This window comes from Dipodomys spectabilis, unplaced genomic scaffold (assembly GCF_019054845.1).
Source record: "Dipodomys spectabilis isolate Male_0828 unplaced genomic scaffold, ASM1905484v1 ptg000210l, whole genome shotgun sequence".
NCBI lineage: Eukaryota > Metazoa > Chordata > Mammalia > Rodentia > Heteromyidae > Dipodomys > Dipodomys spectabilis.
The window spans coordinates 2,757,029-2,775,608 of record NW_024870887.1 but is presented as its reverse complement, the minus strand read 5'-3'; the positions used below and the strand labels follow the sequence as shown (position 1 = coordinate 2,775,608).

General features: G+C 39.9%; 1 protein-coding gene across 4 annotated transcripts in view; it reads right to left on the bottom strand.

Moving 5' to 3' along the window:
* Positions 1 to 18,580, bottom strand: part of Selenoi (selenoprotein I) — a 43,599-nt gene that overhangs the window by 19,532 nt on the left and 5,487 nt on the right. For all 4 annotated transcript variants that reach the window (XM_042696798.1, XM_042696799.1, XM_042696800.1 and 1 more), the window contains exons 2-4: positions 6,376 to 6,444; positions 5,043 to 5,151; positions 3,377 to 3,451 (exon numbers count right to left, since the gene is read on the bottom strand). In XM_042696798.1, the coding sequence (XP_042552732.1) occupies positions 3,377 to 3,451; positions 5,043 to 5,151; positions 6,376 to 6,444 (253 nt within the window). The remainder of the gene's footprint in view (positions 1 to 3,376; positions 3,452 to 5,042; positions 5,152 to 6,375; positions 6,445 to 18,580) is intronic.

The following is an 18,580-nucleotide window of genomic DNA, read 5'->3' as shown; positions in this document are numbered from 1 at the left end:
CTAGTGCTGTAAAAATTGGTAGTGAAACCTGGAATCTCAGCTACTTGGAGGTAATTGAAGGCAGCCAAGGCCTATGATCTCAGCTACTAGAGAAACTTAATCAGGAGGAATGCCATCTAGGTCAGCCCAGGCAAAAACATCAGGCCTGAAAAAAAGCAAAAGGGGACGAGAGCATGACTGCCTAGCTAGTGTCAGGCCAAGTGCAAACCTCAATACTGAAAAAAATGAATAACTAAAGGATTTTAGAATGAACTAAGCTTGTGTCCTTAGAGTATTTATTTTTGAGAAAGGGACAAAGCCTGATTATGGAAAAGTACAGAAAGAGAAAGGGTCTCTTTCAGTCTAAAGTAATCTAGAATGGCTTTAGGACAAGAAAAAAATCTGAATGGGAATGTAAAGAACAAGTTGGATGGAGTTCAGCATACAGGAGACAAAGGAATGTGCTAACATCCACAAACACAAAATAGAAAAGAAAGCCATCACGCATGCTCAGAAATAGTGAGATGAAAAAGCACAGGACACAAAGAAAATGTACGATAGTATGCAAAGAAAACAACACTTTTAAAAAAAGGAGGAATCTGGCACCCTTGGCTCTTACCTATAACACTAGCTGTTCAGGAGACTGAGATCTGAGGATCACAGTTCAAAGCCAGTCCTGGCAAGGAAGTCCATGAGACTCTTTATCTCGTTAACCACCAGAAAACTGTAAGTGGTACTGTGGCTCATGTAGTATAGTGCTCGCCTTGAGCTGAAGGGCTTAGGGACGGTGCCCAGGCCCAGAGTTCAAGCCCCATGACCAACAATTAAAAAAAAAAAAAAAAAAAAAAAACCCAAGAAGAAGAAGGAGGATCGCAAGGCACGGGTGGCTCACACCTGTAATCCTAGCTACTCAGGAGGCTGTGAGCTGAGCAGCACTGTTTGAAGCCATCTCAGGCAGGAAAGTCTGTGAGACTCTCCAATTAATTGCCAGAAAACTAGAAGTGGTTTGAGAGCTGTCACTCAAAGGGGCAGAATACTAGCCTTGAGCCAAAAAAAGCTCAGGGACAGTGCCTAGGCCCTGAGTTCAAGCTCCATCATTGACCAAAAAAAAAAAAAAGAGGGCTGAGGCTGAGAGGGTGCCTCTAGAGAGCTTGTCTCTAGCAGGCATGAGGCCCTGGATTCCATTCCTCAGTACCACATCAATAAGTAGGTTTTTTTTAAAAAGAGAGGGGGAAAAAAGGAGGGTTGAGCCAGTTTAAAAGTTTTAGGATTTAGAGAACTACTAAAAAGTTTCTAAGTAAGAAAATAAATGTGTGAAAGCAATAAAAACTGGGTGTGGAGGCATATACCTGTAGTATCAGTTCTTGAGGCCAGGGCAGGAGAATAAAGAGTTCAAAGGCAGTTTGAGATATATAGTTAAAAAAAAAAAAGTAAGGCAATTCAGGACTTACATGAGATACTAGAAAAGACATTTCAAGCCCTATAGGACCTAGAGTAGTATGCTGTGACCAAATGGATTAATATCTCTACCAAAAAGACAAACAAAAAACACGCATAGTCATACAACAGAATAAAGACTTTAAATTGCCTCATGTTGGTTTTAGACAGGTTTTGCAACAAACAGATCAAGTCAGGTCAGAGTTTTTGGCAGGAAAAAAAAAATTGTGGGCCTGAAACAGGTAGGGGCACTGCATATTAAAAGATTCTTACGAAATGCTGTTAAAAGTGAGAGCCCACAGGCCCCCTCGTCCTTCAGACTCCTCACAGCAGTCCTCACTAGCCAAATCCATTAGCAACATTTGAAAATTTGCTCATTTTTGGGCTAGGAAGGTGGCTTAGTGGTAGAGTACTTGCATAGCATGCATGAAGCCCTGGGTTCAATTCCTCAGTACCACATACACAGAAAAAGCCAGAAGTGGCACTGTGGCTCAAGTTGTAGAGTGCTAGCTAGCCTTGACCAAAAAAAAGCTCAGGGACAGTGCCCAGGCCCTGAGTTAAAAAAAAAAAAAAAAAAGCTCATTCTTCCTAACAGAAAACTAGAACCTCCATTTCATAAGTAATTTTTGGCAGAACTAGGGTTCAAACTTGGGGCCTCACTACTTGAGCCATGCTTTCAGTCCCTAAATATGAGACTTTTAAGGTTCTCCCTAATTCTTCTGGACTTCACTGATGTCTTTCTTCTTCAAACACTTCAAACTCTGGCCATTCACCATGCCTGTTCTTAATACACCTGGCAGGTTGTACTAGATTTTTTTTTAAAGTTTTTTCAGGCTGGGAATGTGGTAGAATGCTTGTCTAGTATGCATGAAGCCCTAGGTTTGATTCCTTAGTACCACACAGAAAAAGCTGAAGTGGTGCTATGGCGCGCACGCACACACACGCATACACGCATACACGCATACACGCACACACGCACACACGCACACACACACAATTCATTTCTACTTGAAAGATCTAAGTGACTTGAAATCAGGTCTGCTAGCTGACATACATTCTAAACTACATACCAAGTACCTCTATGTGCCAGGTACTAACACGGGTCTTGGGGATAAAGCATTTTAATTAGAACACAAGGATAACAAACAAGTAGGCAAAGGAGCAGATGACATATTACACAACTGTTAAGAGCTCTGGAGAAATACAAAGCAGGGAAGGATATAGAAACTGAGGAATGTTCCAGAGCACTCTGGCAGAACAGCGTATGGATGTGCCCAGTACAGTAGCCTTCCCCAACTACTCCTTTTATGAGTAAAAAGCAAACATTCTTTATTTGTTCTCTCATGGTTCTTGATTATAACATCTCTCACCAATCTGCAATTATTTTTTATGTCAGTATTACTTTCTAAACCTAAAGCAAAAAAATATCTTACTTCAAAGGTGGCTAAATCTTTTGTGTTAAGGGCCAGATAATGCATATTTTTGGCTTTGTGGGTCTCTTACAACTTCTCAATGATGTCTTTTTGCAGGAAAGCAAGTGCAGACAATTTGTAAAGGAACGCACATAGCTGTGCTCCAGTAAAATATTACCTTGGAAACAGAAAATGGTCCAGATTTGGCCTGCAACAAGTGGTTTGCCATCTCCTCTTATTCTATGAATCCCTAGCATTGAATGCAGCCAGTTTTGGTTTTTTCTTTTTTTTTTTTTTTTGTCCCAAGACTGGGATTTGAACTCGGGACCTGAAGCTTTCAATCAGTTGGCTGGCACTCTACCACCTGACCACACCTCCAACCCTGACAGTGTTTTTCATAGAGACCCAAAATCATATTTATAATTTAAACAGAACACTAATACACTCTAGTTAAAATAAAGTAAGCATAGGAGAAAGTTAATTTTGTAGGTGGCTCTCCTTGCTGATTCTCCAAACATTGACTACAATGAGTATTTACAACTTCTTACCTAGAGTATAGGCTACAAAGTTGAGGATGCCAACGACTACCCAAACCCAGTCAGGTACATGCTTGTGACCTGGTGCTGCAAAGAAAGCAACAAGAATGTTAACACGGTATAACTGCAATCATTAAATGCTGGTATTTGTTAATTAGAGGTTAAGGTTTACAATGTATTCTTGAAGACAGAATTGAACAAATACTAAAATTTACCAGGAAATTTTGCCAAAAACAAAGAAGTAGCTTCCTGACCCCTCATTAACAGTAAATATCTACACTTAGCTTTTCTCAAGACTGATATTCATCTACCCTTGAAAATTACTTATGAGCCCCGAATGAATAATATATTGGGGAATTTAAGAAATGAATGCAAAACTGAGTCCCGTAGCACACACCTACAAAACCAGCATTTGGGAAGATAGGAGGAACAGAAGTTTGAGGTCAGTCTGGCTTTATCTTAGTGAGATTTCATCTCAAAACTAAATTTTTTAAAAAAGGATGGGATTATACCTCACTGGTAGATCACCCGCCTAGCACAATGATGCCGTAGGTTCAATCCCACTACCACAAAATAATAATAATAATATAAAAAATATAGAGAGGGGCTGGGAAGGTGGCTCAGCAGTAGAGTGCTTGCCTTGCATGCACGAGGCCCTGAGTTCGATTCCTCAGCACCACATAAGCAGAAAAAAGCCAAAGAGACACTGTGGCTCAAGTGGTAGAGTGCTAGTCTTGAGCTGAAGAGCTGAGGGACAGCGTCTAGGCCCAGAGTTCAGGCCCCGTGAGAGAGGTCTAAAGAATCATTTTCAGAGAAAACCAGGAGTCAATAAAGACAAGCAGAGAATAAGCTGACGAAAAGTGCCCATATCACCTTTAGAAAAAAGGGGATATTTTTCTTCTTCTTCCATGATTAAAAAAAGGAAAGGCTATTCTTGAGATTGGTAGGTATGATGGACCTTGATTAAATTTATATTTAGGTGTTTTCTCAATTCTCTGTTCATAAAAAAATAATTATTCATTTAACCTAGTTATTCTTTTTTTTCAGTTTTGTTTGCTTGTTTTTTATTTTGTTTTATGCTGGTAGTGGGGGTTGAACTCAGGGCCTGGCCACTGACTTTTAGCTTTTTCAATCAAGTCTGTTGTTCTATTACTTGAGCCACAGTTCTACTTCTGGAATTGTGTGTTTGTGTGTGTGTGTGTGTGTGTGTGTGTGTGTGTGTGTGTGTGTGTGTGTGTGTGTGTGTGTATGTTTAATTGGAGATAAGAGTCTTAAGGACTTTCTTATCTCAGCTAGCTTCAAACCATGATGCTGAGATCAGCTTCCTGAGTAGCTAGGATTACAGGTGTGCACCAACACCTGCGTTGTTTTGGGGTTTTGAGACCAGTATCTTAATATGTAGCATAGGCTGGCTTGAAACTCTGCCTACACCTGTGCTACCACATCCAGTTTAATTACTCTTTGTTTACCAAAAGGTTATTACTATTTAGGCAGCAAATCTAAGTCAACAGGTATGTAGTGTTGCATTTCCAGAACTTAATAAAAACATATGTAATATTGTAAAAACACAACTTTATTTTTCAGGAAATGAAAGCATCTCAATAAAACTACAAAATAACTAATCACACCTCATTTATCTCTACCCAGACATTTAAAACTCTTAAAGTAATATTCTTACCTGAAGCATAAAAGTCAGGATCAAAGTATGTCATAAATAGAAAATTGAATACAACCAGCAGAAAGCCAGAAAACGTTATTAGATTCGGAGCCAGCCAAGTAGGGAATATCTGGACAATAAACACCAGTACATACAAATTAGTCAAAAGAAGCTATCACTTTGGAAGACTATATGCAGTAATTACATGTATTAAATGTGAATTCCAATCTCCAATAGACAGAAATGAGCAGTTCTTTCTTCTTTCTACCCTCTATATTTTAAATAATTGTATAATCTACAAATCTTAATAATCTTTTTTTTCTTTTTTGGGGGGTCCGGTCGTGGGGCCTGAACTCTGGGCCTGGGTGCTGTCCCTCAGCTCTTCAGCTTGAGGCTAGTGCTCTACCACTTGAGCCACAGCACCACTTCCAGCTTTTTTTTTCTTTTTGCTTATGTGGTGCTGAGTTGTCAAACCCAGGGCCTCAGGCATGCAAGGCAAGCACTCTACCACTGAGCCACCTTCCCAGCCCCTTAATAATCTTAACAGGAAAGTATTTAGAAAGTCTTAAAAATTATAACTTGGCTGGGAAAATGGCTCAGTGGTAGAGTGCTTGTCCTGCATGCATGAGGCCCTGGGTTCGATTCCTCAGCACCACATAAGAAGAAAAGCTGGGAAGTGGCACTGTGGCTCAAAGTGGGAGAACGCTAGCCTTGAGCTGAAGAGCTGGGGGACAGCGCCCAGGCCCAAAGTTCAGGCCCCACAACCGATGGAAAAAAAAAAAAAAAGATAAATTGAAGTGTGTAAATTTATAGATTGCAAAAAGAGAAACCAAAAAGGTAGCTGGGTGCTGGTGGCTCATGCCTGTAATCCTAAGTACTCAGGAGGCTGAAATCTGAGGTTCGCAGTTCACAGCCAGCCCAGGCAAGAAAGGCAGTGAGACTCTTATATCCAATTAACCACCAGAGAACCAGAAGTGGTGTTGTGGCTCAAAGTGGTAGTACACTAACTTTAAGCAAAAAGAACTCAGGGGACAGTGCCCAGGCCCCCAGTACAAGCCCACAACCAACAATAACAACAACAACAACAAAACCCAAAATAGCATATGGTGACTAAGGGAAGGGAGAAAAGGGAGGCATCTCTGGATATCTTATTAAGCTAAGAGTTGAAGCCTACCACTCCACTAAATAGGTTAAAGTACTTCAGACCTACTAAAACAAAACACACGCGACTTGACTGGGGCTGTGGATGTGGAGAGACCATGCCTAGGAAGTATGACACCCTGAGCCAAACCTCAGTTCCACTATTTAAGGAAAAAAAATAAAAATAAATAAGCACATCTATTAATTATCTTACCTTTACAATAGTATTCCAAAATGGATGCATGACATATAAAGAGAGTGGGTTGGTATCCACAGCACTGTACTGTTAAGAAAGTAAAACATTCTGAGTTAATGTCAGCATATTAGCAAATATAATTTCTCAAATGAAAATAATAGTACAAAAATAACCTGGAGGCTGAATGCCAATGGTTCACACCTATAATCCTAGCTACTCAGGAGACTAAGAGCGGAGGACAGCAATTCAAAGCCAGCCCAGGTAACAAAGTGCAAGAGAGTTTTACCTCTAATTAATAACCAAAAAGCCAGAAGTGGAGCTATAGCTGAAGTGGTAGAGTGCTAGCCTTGAGCCCTCCCCTTCACCCAAAAAAAAAGGCTCAGGCTCTGAATTCAAGCCCCAGGAGGGGCAGAAGAAAAAAGAAAAAAAGTAAAAAGAAAAGAAAACTGGAGAATACATCTATTTGTAGGATATCCTCATCTGAAACAAGACTACAATAGCAAACACTGTTAGACAAGCTATTATTTTTATAGCAAAGGGCAAGGTCACAGGAAGTCGAAAAGTCACTCTGAAATCATGGAGTTAATCAAACAATGGTCATTTCATTCACACATACCCAACCAGAATCCAAATAACCAAGAGAATCATTGACTCATCCTTCCCTCAAAACCAACTTTTATAATATGTCAGTGTCTTAGTAAATAAACTTATATTGATAGCTGGGGATAAAAATAAGTAGGAGAGTATTACTTAGGGTGCACAAGGCCCTGGGTAAAGCCCCAGCACCTCAAAAGAAGGAATTTAATATCATTTTCCTATTTTCAGTTATTATACAGAACCAGTAAAATGCACACTATACATAATCACATGCCTTCTTCACTCCTTTCATCACTCTCAACTTACACCGGTCCCATTGTTCTCCCCCTTGACACCATTACGGATACACTACTATCTGGACAATTGTGGGCAGCCTCTCTGTCCTAGCTTACTTGTCTGTGACATGAGTGAGAGCCCTGCCTCAAAGGACCGGCACAGGATTAGATTAAGTAATAAGTGAAACTATCTACAATAGTACCGGACATACAGTACCTGCAATGTAAGAATTACATAATGTGCTTTGGGCACCAAAGGAATGACAGATCATCTTATTGAAGGAAATGGAGTGCATACATGAACAGTGGAAGACAAAACAGGTTAATTGTGTGGTAATGGAATTTATACCCCAATTACCAAGCTATTCATGCAAGAAAGAGTTCAAAGAAAATTATATATAATATGTAATACACACACACACACACACACACACACACAAGTACCTGGAATATGGGAAGCACTCCACTAGATATGGAGAATAAAACTTTCCTATATGACAATTCTTACCCTGAAGGAGTTCACATTATTTTATCTGGGTCATTACCTAATTTAGCTATCTAACATTTAAATGACACTAGAATACTCAAAGTTTTAGTTACATTTTATGTTGATGTCTACTATATGTGTAAAATAAGTAACAAGTATTTTAAATTATAATTAAAGATCAACCTTCTGTAAGCCCTCTGTACGGCATTTTCACAATAAAAAAAAAAGTTATGAAATGAACCCCCCCCAAAAAAAGATCAACCTTCTTCCTAAATGTTTTATGAGTATGTAGGAACTGCTTCCAATGTTCCAAGACTTAAAAAGTGTTCTACAGTTCATAGCTGTCCATATAACAGTATCACCACACTGGAAGCTCTGAAGAATGAAGGAGTCCTAAATAATCACCCAAATTTAAGTCCACAGACCGTGGGTCCTGGGATCTACAAGAACCTCTTCATCTGCCAACAACAATGTGGGAGGGTCCTGCCTCCTCCGCTTCACAAAAATCTGCATCCAGAACCATGTGATCAAGACAAGAGTCAAGACAAGAGTCAAGACAAACTGGAAAACTTCCCATTTCAAGTTTATCACGTATTGCAAAGCACAAAAGCTGTAAAAGGTTCCAATCAGAATATAAAGGTTTAAGGTATCACATGCATACCTAATACAGGACACAAAGTACAATGTTCTTAATTCAAATGTTCACTGAATAAGTCTCATTCAGCAGCTTTTCATCATTTTAATTCATATCTAAAACAAAATCCTTTAAGGGATGGTAGTTCCGGGAGAAAAAGCTCTTTTCAAACTCTGATGCTTTAGCCATAAATCTCTCCTTTGGGGAGACCAGAATAAATAAGAACATGTAGAACTAAATACAGGGTCAGTTTATCCTCCAGGGCTTCAGTTATTAGACATTGGGTAATAGCTGATGAGCTCAAGTATGAAAAGAAAGATTAATATGGGATTACAAGGAACAAACAATAAGCATAAAAAGTACTCAGTGTTCTAGCCTTACACACCTGAGAAAAGTCTCAGGGTCACGTATCACCTAATACAAAGAAACTGAGAACAGTCTTGTGGGTCAACAAGAAGAAAAATTCCCAAATACAAACTTTTAAAGATGCTAAACTAGATGTAGGATATTTATTAATGCTTGTCAAACACACTTTTATTTTACATTGGAATGATTTTTTTTTTTGGGGGGGGGAGGCACAAACCAAAACACTGAATCTGGTAACTAATCCATTTGACACTCAGCTTGACTTTCTTGGTTTTTCCATTCTATAAGATCCTGGGAAAATGCTAGAGAACCACAGGCTTAGTTAGAGACAATCACTGCAAAGCAAAGATCAATCAATCAATCCCAAACCATAAGAGTGCTCAGAGGATGTCTAACCTTATACTCAATTGTATATCTGACCCACATCTAGAATAGTAGGAGTCATTTGTTCTCTATAAATGCCTTTGATTCTCAAATTAAAAACATTCCTTCCAGAAGCAGCCCAATTCAATGCTAAAACCATCTTTCTTTCCTTTCCTTTTCTTTTCCTTCCCCTCCCTCCCTCTCTCTCTGTGTATGTCTGTCTGTCTGTCTGTCTCTTTTCTTTCATGGTCAAGGGGCTTGAACTCAGGGCTTGGGCACTGGGTCTGAACAATTTTGCTCAAGGCTAGCACTTTACCACTTAAGAGCTACAATTTCGGGGAGAGGGGTTGTTTTTGTTTTTGGTCAGTCATGGGTCTTGAACTTTGGGCCTCGGCACTGTTCCTGAGCTCTTCAGCTCAAGGCAAATGCTCTACCAGTTGAGCCACAGGGCCACTTTTGGTTTTCTGGTGGTTAGTTGGAGATAAGAGTCTTATGCATTTCCTTGCCTTGGCTGGCTTTGAACTGTGATCCTCAGATCTCAGCCTCCTGAGTAGCTAGATTACAGGCATTAGCCACCAACGGCCAGCTTAGTCACAGCTTTTCTTCTGATTTTCTGGTGGTTAATTGGAGATAAGTATATCATGAACTTTCCTGCTGGGGCTGGCTTTAAACTGTAATCTTCAGGTCTCAGCCTCCTGAGTAGGTAGGATTACAGGTATGAGCCACTCACACCTGGCTTAAAACCATTTTTCTATGCACTAACAAATCCTCCCAAACCTGTACATTTTATCCTAAATTTTCTTTTTTTCCTCAAAGTTAAGCAGAAAGGGATCTCATTTTTTCTTCTAAATAACAGCCCTCCAAATAACCAGATCCTGTTCTCCCTGTCTGTCACAACTACATCTTTCCTTCGTTTGTCCCCACATCCCCTTTTGCTGCTCCACTTTTGCCACAGACTCAGTCTCTTGTCATGTAGGTCTACTTCGGTAGACCCGCTGTTGGCCAGCTTATTCTGCAAAGAGTCTAATAGTAAACATTTTAGCTGTTGGAAGCCAAAAAAACTCAACAAATAAGCAACACTGCCACTGAAACAGGGAAGCAGTCACAGATCTTCTTCCAATCAACCTTTATTCAAAGTTGGGGGCTTTAGTTTGAGAACTGCTGTTACAGACAATGTAATTTGTTGTTAATCCTGTCCAGAAACTGAATCAAGGCAAAAGGAATGTTTCAAGTGTTTCATGACTGTAAGCTCCTTCCTCAACAACATATGCTACTCAAGAAACTACTGATTTCCTATGGCAAGAAGACCACACTGCAGGCCTACAGCACCATTACTGCTACTGGACACCTCCACTCTGGCCTTTGCTCTACAGACGGTGAAGCCATCCTTCTCCAGTTTCCTTGGATCCCGACTCAATTATTCAAGGAAATAGATATGTCCTCATAATTCTCAGCTTGTAAATCTCAGCACGTTCATAAGGCCTTCCCCTACGTCTCCATAAAAATGCTCCTCAAGCTGGAACTTCTACACTTTTCCCTCAAGATTGCTATTATGATATTTAATCATTTTGATCTGGATATAGAATTCTCTGATGTCCTTTATGGAAAGTATACATATCTTACAAAGCAAAGATTTTTATAAAGTACAGTGCAATCCAGAATTACCTTAAATATCGTGTTGCCAAATATCAGAAATTTTTAAATGTCCCCCCTTTTTTCCTTAAACTTAAGTCCACATCAACAAATAAAACAGAAAGCTGGGTGCTGATGGCTCACACCTGTGATCCTAGCTGCTGGGGAGGCTGAGCTCTGAGGATTGTAGTAAGAGAGAAATAGAGAGGAGAGAAGAGAGAAGGAAAAAGAGAGAAAGGCAGAGAAAGAAAGGGGAAAAAGAAAAAGAGCAGAATTCATTCTTCTTTCACTCATCAAGTTGTCAAGTACATGTGACTGAATGCTTATGATTCTGCCAGACTGTGCTGACACACTGTAAAGACAGTGGCGAAAACCAAGGTGTGTCTTGAGTTCAAGACTATAGTCTAGTGTGAGGTAGACAGATATTAATAATCACAAGCTGAGGTGTTTTTGTTGTTGTTGTTGTTTTGGCTGGTCCTGGGGGCTTGAACTCAGGGCCTGGGCACCATCCCTGAAACTCTTTATGCTCCAGGCTAGCACTCTACTACTTGAGCCACAGCACCACTTCTGGCTTTTTTTTAGATAGTTTATTAGAGATATGAGTCTCATAGGCTTTCTTGTGTAGTCTGGCTTCAAACTGTAATCCTTAGAGCTCAGCCTCCTGATTAGCGAGCCACCAATGCTCAGCCTGAGATTTTTCTAAACTTTAACTATGAAGAAAAGAAACAGTGTTGTTTAAGAAGAGGGACAGGGCTGGGAAGGTGGCTCAGTGGTAGAGCGCTTGCCTTGCATGCATGAGGCCCTGGGTTTGACAACTCAGCACCACATAAGCAAAAAGAAAAAAAAAGCCCGAAGTGGCGCCGTGGCTCAAGTGGTAGAGCACTAGCCTTGAGCTGAAGAGCTGAGGGACAGCGCCCAGGCCCAGAGTTCAGGCCCCATGACCGGACCCAAAAAAAAAAAAAAAAAAGAAGAGGGACAATTGGGATAGTGAGATGAAGAAGGCATGAAAGGAGCAAAGCCAAGATGAGAGATAGGCTATCACAAGCCAAGGAGCACCAGGAGCCATCAGAAGCTCCCATCAGGAGAGAAAGAACAGGCTTGCCAATACTTTGATTTTCTAGGCTTGTGGAAAAATTACGAGAAAGTATCTGTTGCTTAAAGCTACCCATTGTGTGAGAACTTTATAGCATTCCTAAGCAGCTAATGATGATAAGTGACCCATCCTCCCATATCCCCAGAAAAATAACAAACTGGGTACGTCAACTCAAGTCAGTGAGAAACCTTCTCAAATGGCCACTTAAACTGTGCCCTGAAGACGAAAAAAACAGAAAAGGCTAAAAGTGTGGCCAAGAGGGAAAACATCTGCCAGTAAGCATTAAGTCCAAGTTCAAAAAAAAAAACTCAAAACTAAGCCAGGTGCTGCTGGCTCAGGCCTGTAATCCTAGCTACTCAAGAGGCTGAGATCCGAGGATCGTGGTTCAAAGCCAGCCTAGGCAAGAAAGTCTGTGAGACTTTTATCTCTAATTAACCACCAGAAAATTAGAAGTGGTGCTGTGGCTCAAGTAGTAGAGTGCTAGTCTTGAGCTGAAGAGCTGAGGGACAGTGTCAGGCCGACCAAAAATAACAAAAACAAAAAACAAAACCATATGATAGATATAAGTGAATACATATATATGAATAAATACTCACTAACTTATGCATGTAAGATCTGTGTGTTTATATATAAGAAAAACAGGGAGCCGGGCACTCACGTCTATAATCCTAGCTATTCAGGAGACTGAAATACGAGGATCATGGTCTGAAGCCAAGCCCTGGCAGGAAAATCTGTGAAACTCTTATCTCCAATAAACTACTCAAAAAACCCAGAAGTGGCACTGTAGCCTTGAGCACAAAGAGGCTCTGGGACAGAGCCCACGTCCTGAGTTCAAATCCCAGGACAGGCAGGTGTAGTTCAGTGGTAGAGTACTTGACTAACTTATTGCAAGTCCCTAGGTTCTATCCCTAGCACCTCAAAAAAATAAATAAATAAAAATAAGCAGGAATAGTAGTTTATATCTATAGTCCCAGCTGCCTGGAAGGCTGAGGTGGGAGAGCTCAGTCTGAATAGCATTCTGAGCCCTGTCTCAAGAGAGAGAGAAAGAAAGAGAGAGAGAGAGAGAGAGAATATGTATGACTCTTCTCCACACACACTGGAGGAAAAGGTACATGCCAAGATTATTTCTTCTAAGCCAGGCGCCAGTGGCTCACACCTGTAATCCTAGCTACTCAGGAGGCTGAGATCTGAGGATCATGGTTCAAAACCAGTCCAGGCAAGGAAAATCTGTGAGATTCTTATCTCCAATAAACCACTAGAAAACCAGAAGTGGCGCTGTGGCTCAAGTGGAAGAGCACTCGCCTTGAGATAAAGAGCTGAGGGACAGCGCCCAAGCCCAGAGTTCAAGCCCCATGACTGACCAAAAAAAAAGATTATTTCTTCCAGGCGGAGATGTGCAAAAAGTACAAAGACCATAAAGCAAAAAATAGCTGAACTACTAAAGGAAGGCCATGGGAGAGTGAAGAAGGGAGTATGAAATAAGCTTGGAAAGGTGGCAGGCACCACGCAGCAGGACCACAGTGAATTAAGATTTTGCTCAAAGCAAAAAAAGCTCATTTATATTTTTAGTGTATCATTCTCACAATATAGAATATGGACTGAAGGTTAACAAAAGTACACAAGGGAAAGACCAGTGGAACTGCTAGAGTTCCTCAGGTGAGCGTTCATTCGGCTAACATCAACCATTTAGTATTTAGAAACTGAAGTCTTCAGAATAATTCCTTCTAAGACAATTCCAAAATATGCTGTGAAAAGGGCCAAAGGAAGAAGGAACCTGAAATATGTTAAAAATATGAAAAACACTCTAGGACCTATAAGTACTGTTTGCTTGCTTTTGGTTCTTTGGCAGTACTGGGGTTGAACTCAGGGCCTCCCAACTTGCTAGGCTAGTGCTCTACCTCTTGAGCCACGTATTCAGTAAGTACTGTCTTTATACAGATATTCTATTTAAATCCCTTCTGTGTAGAGATAAGAGAACTGCACTGAAATCCCTGGCACTAAAACTAAACACTGAGGCTACAGCCCCAAGTAATGCTCTAGTATCTATTATCAATAGCAGATTTCCCCTGCCTTGTTTTTTAGTCAACATAAGAACAGGCTTCTTACTATCAAACAATTTTAATGGAAAGCCTGTTCTTACCTGAAATGTACACTTTTTTTTTCCCCCCGGTCAGTCATGGGGCTTGAACTCTGGGCCTGAGCACGGTCCCTGAGCTCTTCAGCTCAAAGCTAGTGCTCTACCACTTGAACTATAGTGCCACTTGTGGTTTTTTTGATTGTTAACTGGAGATAAGTCTCACGGACTTTCCTGGGCAGGCTAGCTTTAAGCTATGATCCTCAGATCTCAGCCTCCTGAATAGCTAGGATTGTAGGCATGAGCTACCAGCACCTAGCTGAAATGTACACTTTCTACACGTAAAACATATATCTGGTTAATTACAGAAGCCCATAAAATGTGGCTTGACTATAAACTCGTGACAATTTGAGAACTGCATTTATTGTTAATCACTTCAGGTGGAAGCAAAGTTAAATGTTTCTGACTTTTTTTTTAATTTCCGAAATTCTTGAGCTCAAAATCATTCATGGTAGTCTTGTTTTTTAGAAGTAAAAAGCAATATAGTTCACAGCTGGGTCCACTGTGTGAATTATATTTATTATCCATAGCAATTTCCCCAACATAATGAAATAAAATACTAATTATTAACCTCTCAAGAAAGCTAAGGGGGAAAGGAGTGGTTTGCCTATAATCCGAGCAACTCAGGAGGCTGAGGCAAGAGGATCAAGTTTGAGGCCCGCTTGCTCTACGAACTAGCTTGGGCTATGAACTAGCTTCAGGCCAGCTTATGCTACCCTGTCTCAAAAACATAAAACAAATTAACAAAAGAACCCAAGAGACAACAAAGGAATGCCTTTTCTCTTCCTTCCTACAAGATGAAGTCCAATGTCCACTAGCATAGCAAGGTATGGCTCTGAGGTCACTCCCTTGCTGATAGTTCTTATCAGATTTAACTCTACCTAAGTCTCAGACTTCACTAGCACAGAAGCTCCGGTGGTTGACATAGGTTCTTACCTGTCCTGGAGCTGAGTTCTTTAGCAATGGCATTCCCGTCTTCTGTATGTCTTCCCTACAACTAACATCACTGAAGCACAAAACACAAAACAAGAGATCCTAATTGTTAAGAAGTTTTATTCCCTCCAAAAAATGTGACAAAAGTTAAAAGAGTTTGCTTTAATACACAAACCACATTCAACTATATTTCACAGAGTTATGATATATAAAGAAAATCACAATGTGAAAAGTGTTCCAACTTTCTTTCTACTCTGACATAAAGTGTAAAGCTCAGCAAATGTTTAGGAAAGCCTACACCAAACTGCTTTGCATGTTTCCTGCCATCAGTGTGGGCACAGGAAGCATTAGCCCCTTCTCTGGCTTGAACCCAACTTTTTACATATCTGAGTTTCTCACTCAGTTTTTGCCACTCTCAGCTGGCACTTGAGCCACATTCCACTTCCAGCTTTTTGCTGATTAATTGGAGATATGAGTTCTGTAGATTTGTCTAGCCAGTCCAACTGTGATTTTCAGATCTCAACCTCCTGAGCAGCTAGGAAGTGGGCCACTGGCACTTGCTCTACTGCACCTTTTAACTTCACAATGGGAAGCTTCCCTTCCCTTACTAGTCCCCTATTAAGAACACCATATTACTTGTGTAATGTTTCAGAGTTTCCAAAGGACAACTATATCGATTGTTAGGATTATAAAACAGATCAGAAAAATTATCCCTGTCTGCATTCCAAATATAGAGGTCACAAAATTCAGCAACTGCCACAAGTAATAAACAGTAAGGTCTAAGCTGTAAGTCTTTCTAATTCCAATAAGGATAGAGTAGTTTGAGAAGACTCCCATGAAACTGACCACTTTCTTTGAAGCCAATTTACCATATCCTGGCTTGAGTACAAAATTATTGAACTACCTAGATTCAATGTTCTGAAATTAGTATTCCCACATGATCTTCTAATACTCATTTTTCTCTCTTCCAATTTATGGCAGCCACATCCCAATGACTCACACCCTTACATAATCAATCTACCTCCAGGGTGGAACCTGTGACTTGCTTGTAAGAAACAGAATACAGAAAAGGTAAAGGATGTTGCTAACTTTTCTATGATGCATTATATGGCAAAGGTGACAAGAAGTCATTTTCATCATTCTCTATCATTACATAAAACATCACCTTGGCAATAAGGAAAGGTCTGTTGACATTGAATAAGCTCAAATAGCACTGATGTGAGCTTATGAAATACCCCAAGGTCTGGATGGGAACACAGTCTGAGGACTCCTTCATTGTAGATGAGCCATTAACCAATGCCCAGACTCCTAACCCATGGAAACGGAGGCTATACCACAGCTCCACTTCCATGGGGCAATAAATGTGTGTTGTTTTACAATACCAAGTCTGTGGTAATGTGTCACTTAGCAGTAGAAAATGAATACACATTTCTGAAAGCATGACATCACTTCATTTTCTAAAAAAGACATCTTTTAAAGATAATTACGACTATACCCTATATGTATAAAAGCTACAGACTATTTTTTCTTTTTTATGGAGCAGGGAGTGTGAGTGATGGGGATTGAACTCAGCTTTGTACATATTAAGCACCATTTTTATCACTTCGTAACATTCCCAAACCCCATAAGGAAAAATATGACAGAGTGAGACCTTGTCTCACAAAATCAAGGGCTGGGAATTTCCCTCAATCTTCAGCATTAAAAAAAAAAGAAGAAAATCAAGATTATCTGATACTCTTTTACATTTATTTCTTGGTTTTACTTACCCTGTTCAGACTGCAATATAACTGAATTTTCTTTGTTGTGGTGGCAAACTGGACACAAATGATTGGCTTTACCCAGATTAAAAGAATGAGATACTAGCTAGGCACCAGGGGCTCACACCTGTAATACTAGCTACTCTGGGAATCTGAGAATCATGGTTTGAAGCCAGACCAGACAAGAAAGTCCTTGAGATTCTATCTCCAATTAAGCACCAAAAACACCAGAAGTGGAATGTGGATCAAGTGGTAAAGCACTATCTGGGATAGCACCCAATCCCTGAATTCAAGCCTCAGGACCAGCATGCATGCACGCACGCACGCACGCACACACACACACACACACACACACACACACACACACACACACACACACACACACACACGCGGGTCAGCAATGGGACCAAGCAATCTGTCTTTTAACAAATGCTCCAGATGCTTCTTGATGTCAGAATACTGCTCTTTCCAGAATAAATGTAAATTAAATATTCTCAGCTGCTAAGCTGAATAGTGAGCCACTAGCAAGTTTAGTGGTCAATATCTGAATCATATGGTGGCCTCAAATGCCACATTGTAACCAAGAAGAAAAGTATCATCACATTCAGCAAGTATCCATTAAATGCCTACTCTTTAAAAGACAATGTACTGAGATCTAAGAAAAGATGGTAACACTAACTCTAAACTCAAAATACAAAAAAAAAAAGTTATATTAACCCCAGAACAGAAATTAAAAGTTTCTCATAGTACATTTTATCAATGCAAGTCTTTAAGAACTACACCCACAGAGAACATGACTCACTCTCACCGAGCAAGTGAATACTGTCATTTAGATCTGCTAACAGGGCAGAGAGGGTAGTAAAAGACAAAAGTTAGAGCCAGGAGACAAACACAAGTCATGATGACCAATTATTTCATTTATTAATTAAGCTGTAACAAGAGACAAGAAGATAAAAAAAAAGGAGAATTAACTTAGAAAAGGAACTTGAAATATCTTTTGAGGAAATTGAATATTAAATACTTGATAAACATATGGAAGCCACAGATTCTTAAAAAGAGTGATTTTGGAGAAAAATTACTTATTTTGCCTGTTATATTATTGTACATGATTTTAAAAATGGAAGAAGTCTCAAAGACTGTGAGACCTGAACTAGACATAAACCTCTCTTTACTATTTCCATCTCTCTAGTCACTTGCCATCTTTAACTTGCTTTCCTAAATTGTTTCTTCTCTTGGTATAATAACCTCCTAAGGATGTGTATGGATACATGAATGTGCATGTGTGCACATACCTAATGTTAGCAAGCAGGAGAGCACAAATGGCATGTTTTATTTTTCAATTATTTTACACTATGGCCCAGTACTTTACACATCTAATTCATTCACTCTTTTTTTTTTTTTTTTTTTGCCAATCCTCGGGCTTGAACTAAGGGACTGGGCACTCTCCCTGAGCTTCTTTTTGCTCAAGGTTAGCACTTTCCCACTTGAGCAACAGTACCACTTCAGGCTTTTTCTATTTATGTTGTACTGAGGAATCAAACCTAGGGCTTCATGCATGCTACCATTAAGCCATATCCCCAGCCTCTTTTTTTTTTTTTTTTTTAAAATAATGTTCCTATGAAGTAGGTACCAGGTATTTCACATATGGGAAAAGCTGGTTAGAGAGATTAGGTTGCCTGCTAGGAATCAGTTTATATGTGTTCTTCCAACTAAATACTAGCCCCAAAACTATTTAATCAAAAGCTTTTCTCTCAATTACAGCTAATAGCAAATGAAATTATCTTGTTATAGTAGGTCCCCACCCCAGTGATTTTCACTTTTTGTGGTTTTAGTCAACTATGGTCAGCAAGGATTAAATGGAAAGATTGCAGAAACAAACAATCCCTAAGTATTGAATTGGTACTGTAATGGAATCCTGCTTTATCCCAGACAGAATGTGAGCCATCCCTTCA